This window comes from Papaver somniferum, chromosome 3 (assembly GCF_003573695.1).
Source record: "Papaver somniferum cultivar HN1 chromosome 3, ASM357369v1, whole genome shotgun sequence".
Lineage (NCBI taxonomy): Eukaryota > Viridiplantae > Streptophyta > Magnoliopsida > Ranunculales > Papaveraceae > Papaver > Papaver somniferum.
The window spans coordinates 182,280,133-182,286,497 of NC_039360.1; the positions used below are offsets into that span (position 1 = coordinate 182,280,133).

At 37.6% G+C, this 6,365-nt stretch overlaps 1 protein-coding gene across 2 annotated transcripts; it reads right to left on the reverse strand.

The window, feature by feature from the left end:
• Nucleotides 1-2,552: 2,552 nt before the first annotated feature.
• On the reverse strand, nucleotides 2,553-5,943 carry LOC113358215 (basic leucine zipper and W2 domain-containing protein 2-like). 2 transcript variants are annotated; one of them, XM_026601751.1, is made up of 8 exons: nucleotides 5,789-5,943; nucleotides 5,385-5,408; nucleotides 5,133-5,238; nucleotides 4,949-5,017; nucleotides 4,332-4,825; nucleotides 3,574-3,835; nucleotides 3,073-3,281; nucleotides 2,553-2,945 (listed from the first exon to the last, which is right to left on the reverse strand). In XM_026601751.1, exons 1-8 carry the CDS (start codon nucleotides 5,791-5,793, stop codon nucleotides 2,879-2,881), a joined length of 1,236 nt encoding a protein of 411 aa, XP_026457536.1. In that variant the 5' UTR covers nucleotides 5,794-5,943; the 3' UTR covers nucleotides 2,553-2,878. The 2 variants fall into 2 exon arrangements, with proteins under 2 accessions (XP_026457536.1, XP_026457535.1); XM_026601750.1 differs by having other exon boundaries at nucleotides 5,385-5,411.
• Between the last annotated feature and the right edge of the window lie 422 nt (nucleotides 5,944-6,365).

The window sequence follows — 6,365 nt, forward strand, 5'->3', positions numbered from 1 at the left end:
TTAATTGTTTTTATGTTAATTAAAATTGCTGACATCATCATAAGTCACTGGACTAAAATGCAAATATTTGGACTACATTGTAAATGATAAGGTTATTAGTGTACTTTCCCATATTTTGGACTAATTTGTACCTAGTTGACTCGGACTGGACTAAACCATACTTTTGGACTGACTTTTGGACTAAACCGTAATTTTCCCTTGATTCTAAGTTCTAACCCTTATGGCCTTACAGGCTTACATGCGTTTAGAGCATGTCATTCTCACTTCTAAAAGGTGTATTAAAATCCACCTTTTGTCCCTAATATGCCATGAGTTAGACTAAAATTATGCCCCTCAATATGCTCAGGAGAAAGGTCATGCGTACTTACCTCTAAATCTGCTTCTGAAAGTACCAGTTCATAGATATCTTCTGCTGGATCTCATAGCTTGATCACAAATAAACCACCACCAGAAGCTCCTCTTCTTATGAGGCATAACACAAACCAACTTATGATATAACTCATCCTTAACAGAAAATACTCAAAACCTAATTGTCAAACTGAAAAACCACCATGAATCCTCCTAATAAAAAAAACAAGGCACGCTTAGTTGATGGGACTTTGATGTCGGCCTGAGAAAAAAGCCACCAACGATGTAAAAACGCCAAGGTGTTGCTAGGCAGCCAACTTATCTGTTGGAACATCAGAGAAATCAAATGGCCTTCCATCCTCTAGGTTCATGGCATTTCCAAGGATACTGTTAGGCGAGAAACCTCACCAGACCAATGAGATGTCATGGTCAGGGATTAGGTACTAAGATCTAAGAACTGGTATTAAGTTATCAGTTGGTGCACAAATTGGTCAGGGGTGTCATGAATCTGCAAGGATCACTATTGGTACTTTGGATGAGGTAAAGCACAGATGCTGAAGGTATTCAGAGTGGTAAGAAATTTTAGGGCAATTTAGTTGCGCAAAGAGCCAAAGTGAGGATTTTCTGGCTTCTGAAAAGAGGAGAAGGGGTGAAGTATGGTTGCAAGAAGTTAAAAGTGGAACACTTAAAGAGTGTGATACAAAAGGGGTTTAGGTTCTGAATTAGAAGGGTTCGACAGGTAGCACAGAATATCCATTAACATAGGACACATGCGAACTGAGAAAAAATAAAAGGTAACAGCAATTTACCTTTAGAACAAGGTAAAGCAAGATATGGAAGTAGCAGCCAAGAAACTGGAATCTGAGCTTAATGAAGAACATCTTTCTTCTCTTGACTTGAACGTACAGCAAAGCATCATCATCAAAATTTAGAATCCCATGAAAAGAGATGTAGTATCACAAAAAATTAGCAAAATCTAACACTAAATGAGTCTCTAAGGCTGGTAAACGCAAGAATTAGCCGCTAGAACTCCGCGAGAACATTTTAGGTCTAGGGTTGCGGTTAAAAAACTAGAAAGAAATCGGTTTCAGTTCCTATCAACTCATACAATACACAATCATATTGAGGCAAATCACAAACAATTCGCACGCAACTAGAAATACATAACAAATCCTCCCAAAATAAAAATGCAACTAAATATTCAAAATTCGCAAACAAAAGAAACTAAATTGAACTGAATGAAGGCTGGTTTATTAATAAAAGGGAACACACAAATTCATTCAACCAGGTGAAGTACATAGAAACCCAACCTAAGACGAGTCCTGCTTCGGCACATCATCCACGAATGTCGTCGGTTCAGTTGGACTAACAGGCGGCTGTTGTTGTTCTTCAGTGTACATGAACTTCTCCATATCTTGTATTCTCGTTTTCATAACACTTGTAACTAAAACTGGAAAGGAAAAGAAAAAAGAAGTAGAGAAGGGAGAAGAGAATGAGATTTGGTGGGTTCACAATTCACATGCTTGGGGAGATGGAGAGGGAGAGAAAGTAGAATACCTGCAGCAGTTCCAAAAGTCCAAATCCAGAGAATCTTCAAACCAGGGCTCTTGTCTTTGAACATCTTCTTCTTCTTCTTTCTTCAGAAACACTGCCTGTCCAGTCTAGTTGACATTGACAACCTAGAAGATACTAGTGTCTCTAAAAACCGGTTCTTTGATTTCCTATTTAAGTTTTGGTTCTGATTCGCTCAGGTATGTCCTGTTCCAGTTCTATGGGAAACAGACACTCGACTCAGAGTGAGGTGATCGTCATTTCGTCCATTATACTTACTCTGAAACCAAAGACGTCAACACGAAGTGATTTCTCGAATTGATTTGCATCACGATGATTGTCTTCAAAAAATCATGCATTCATCGGTAATCTCTATCTCCTGTAGAGCAAGAATGTATTATAATACTGACCGTATGAACTATCACTCAAATAAACTATTACACGAAGCCAACCTCAGGCAACAGTTAAGTTCGCATTTTACCTATCGACAACACCAACAGGCGATCAAGGCAGTGCAAACAAGTACTACCACCATTAGATGAAATAAGCCGGTGGTGAATGGGAAGACCAGAACTGGCCTTACAGAATATAGGAAACAAGAAGCTAGACACAGCAGACAATACTTGGTTACTTTATCAACCACCACATAAGTGTAACCAAAACTGCCGACTAGCATAAAAGATTAATCAAGTTCTAGTTGTGATAATTATAATTCACCTGGCTAATTTTGCAAATACATAAAACACAGAAAATTAGTAAAATTTATTCCGCAAATAAGATAAACAATCACAAGTTTCGTCATCATCGACAGCACGCCATTAAGTTGTGAACTAGATACGGAAATAAAAGTTTGTTATACTCATAACAAGCCATAAGGGCAGGGAGGGGAGGTTGAGACTACATTCCAATCCTCATTTGGTGAGAGAGATTGGTTGGGGGCTTTAAAGGTAACCTCCAAGGTCAGCACCATCTCCTGCACTTATTCTTCTTCTTCAGCCTCCTCCAGCCAATTAACAAATGGTTCCAAAGCTTTCACAAAGCTTTGTCTGCAACAACGGAAACCAAATCAATGACACTGAAACCGATCAAGGCAGAGTTTCACGCATACACAGATTCAAACAGTTTAAACAAAGATTATGAGTTTTCGAGCACAGTGATGTCTCAACTGCTCACCTGCCCTTGGGGTTTGATCCTTTGCGGAACCAATGAAGAATCGTGTCTTCTGCAAGAACGTCCTGGTCATAGAGGTTTCGAACAATTTCAGGGAATAACTTCATCAGTTTGGTGTCTTCGTAGCATTGAATTTGGACTTTGTAGATTAATTCAAGCTCCAGCTTTCCGTTGGTACAAAAGGCGTTCAAAAGCTTTGCCCATGTTTTTACCTGTAACGAGAAAATGAAACATATTGCGACCAATTAAAACCGGCAGTGCAAAATAGGAAATAACGACAAATCCAACGATCAAGCTCATGAAAGAAAATTCAGCATACAAAGAATTTTGTAAGAAAATAGCAGACATAAAACTGCATGCAAGTTTCATCTTAGTAACATCATCCTGAGATGTAACACTCGATCATCCAAGAATACTAAAATTAACACTTGCAACCAAAGTAGAACATCAAGTTTCCAAGTGGTTTTATTAAAGGACAATAAGAACATAGCCACAAAAATATACCTGGCGAAGAGCTGCATTAGCATTCTGCTGCTGGTTTTTCCCAGACCACTGTACAGCATCCATCAACACATCCCATAAAATGCGAACAACTTCAAAATCAGGCAAATTAGCATCCTTAACCCGTTGTTTAACAGTTTCAATGACCTCGGATATCTCAGTCTCCTCTGCTATCTGAGTTGTCAATGCAGATTTCATCTCCTTCAGTTTGACATCAAACATCTTCTTCGCGTTGTAGTCAACCAAATCTAACATCCCTTCCTTGCTGAAAGACAAGCAACAGTGACAAACGCATAGATGTCAACTTCACATCCAGTGAAGTAGAATGAACAATTAATGTTTCCAACATTCAAAATAGAAACCGCAAACTGGAACTGTTCTCCTTGTCATAGAATAATCACTAATCAAAAAGTTCTCCTTGTCATAAAATAATTCACTAATCAAAAAATTTGAAGCAAAATGTTAAAAAAGACTACATGGGATGACTGAGGAGGTGATGAACATACCCGTAGCCTACTCCTAATAAACACAAGTTCAGGCAGGACTTACCAAATGGCAATAAAGAAGTGAGACCAAAAAAAATCATTCTTGAAAGATTTATACTGTTTCAACTTTAACTACCAAAACAAGTCAACCAAACATCTATCAAAGTCTATAGCATGCAACAGCGATATTAATAAACTCTCAGTATTTTAAAGATCGGAATAATATTTATACGGCTCACCGTATCAGTATTTGCATCATCTCAAGTAACTACTTACGTGAAATGTTCAGAAAACCCTTCGGCAGAACGTTTTGCAGTAGGGAAAAACTCGAGAAGATTATCGTCCATTTTCCCTCGCTTCAGAAGCGAAATAAGGTCATCCAGGTTGTTATCAATCAAATATTCCTTAAAGAAATCTGTGATGAAAGAAAGGACTATCCCCTTTGCCACAAGATTACCCTTGAGCAGTGGCTGAAACACTGTGTCCGGTGGAAGACCTGACAGCTTCTGGGAGAAGGTAAGGGCTGTAAAAATTGCAAGTTTCTTCCTTTCATTCTCCTCAAAGAGCTCCAGTGACTGGAGAAATCTTCGCATGACATTTTCGAGATTTTTGATGAGGAAAGGCCTCCTACGCAAAATCTTTTGTATGTAGAGCACAGATGGCAAAATAGCTTCACGTGTTGGCTCACAATCTAGAACAGACGCAGTGTGACGCTCCCCTTCATCAGGCTTTGTTGTGCCAGGTTGAGTACGCCCTCCAGTGAATATTACCTGATGCCAGAAAAACTCAGTATAACTCTGGGACCGCAAATAGTGGCTGAGTTATCGGAACTAAAGATTTCCACCACAAGTAGTACCAATAATGGAAAATTCTCAGGGTAATAGGAATGTTACCTCAAAAAATGTGTCACCGTATCTTGAAAAGTTAAGGTCTGAAGATTCGATGTTCTTAGCAACAAGCTCCTGTGAATACAAAATCTAGGTCAGATATAAAGTGCAATACCAAGGCATATATTAGAACACAAAACTTTCTACAATTAAAGAAAAACATGCAACATTGAAGAAAAGAGGAACCTACAAGATCGCCGGCATTATCCAGATATATCTGGACCACTGCATCTGCAAATGTTGCAGGGTCCAGAGGCGCTGCAATATTCCGTTTGCGGGTCTTAATCCGCGTACCACTGAATAGCAACACACAATAATCGACAATTACAAACCTCCTTAATTAGAAAAACATTAAAAACACGAAGTAAACTAGTTTCCCAAATATGAATCTAAGATATAATAAACAGGTGTACAAAAACTGAATTGACTAAATTTCACATACCCAAGAGTGGGTCTCTCCTTCGAGCTGCTACCAAATAAGAAAGAAAAAAAGCAAAATTTACACAGGTTAGATTCTTAAATAGCCAAAAAAAAAAAAAAAAAAAAAACAATCTTTCTACCAGTTATAACAATCCCATAACTCTAAAAACCTAAAGAAAAACAAGGAAAGAAAACTCCAATCTAAAATCGAAAACCCTAGATAAAAAACAAATCCAGGAATAAAAAACATAGGACAACATAACAATCATATGAACAGATCAAAACGGAATCCAATATTTTCCTGATAAATTTCTTTTAAAGATTTTAGGGTTTCATTTTAAAACCCGTAACAGATCTAAAATCAAGAGAGATAAATAAAACGAACAAGAAAGAAAATGAAGATTAAACATAAATTAGGGTTTTTACCTCATAAACCACGACAAGATTGATCGGAGGAGAGCTTTGATAAAACCTAACTTTGTGAGGTTTGAGAGAGGAGAGTGAAAATAGAGGGAGGAGAGGAGATAGAAGAAGAAAAAAAAAGAGAGAGATTTAGGAAAGTGAAGAAAGTTTCGAAGATGAAATTGGGGGAGTAACTAATGTCTTTTATACAGTGTGTGGGAGACAGAAGTTGGGAAGTGTAACTTGCTGGCATCTAAGTATTCTGCGACATGCCTCTTTTTTCTTTTTAGATGTCGTGTGCTTTTTTCTTTTTTGGTTTACCGACTAACTACACGTGCTCCGCATATGATTTTGTTTTAGTGCTTCCAGTCCGATTTGGAGATTGGATAAATTTTCAAAAAAATAAGTAGGATTAGGACATGTTATATTGTTATCAAGGTTGTGAAATCGTGAACCGTAACGTGAATCGTTTTTCAGAGTTTAAGAATCGAATCGTATGTTGAATCGTGAAATGTAGATTCATGGTTGATTTTTGAATCGTATGTTTGTCGATAAATAATTAAATTATGTGAATAAATAACTTAAGTAACATGTAATTTTG

What these genes read in the sequence shown, in the direction of transcription:
- LOC113358215 (XM_026601750.1), bottom strand. An exon ending in AAGGAGAGACCCACTCTTGG is followed by an intron (nt 5,239 to 5,384) that starts GTATGTGAAATT and finishes GTTGCTATTCAG; the next exon opens with TGGTACGCGGATTAAGACCC. An exon ending in GGATCAAACCCCAAGGGCAG is followed by an intron (nt 2,946 to 3,072) that starts GTGAGCAGTTGA and finishes CCGTTGTTGCAG; the next exon opens with ACAAAGCTTTGTGAAAGCTT.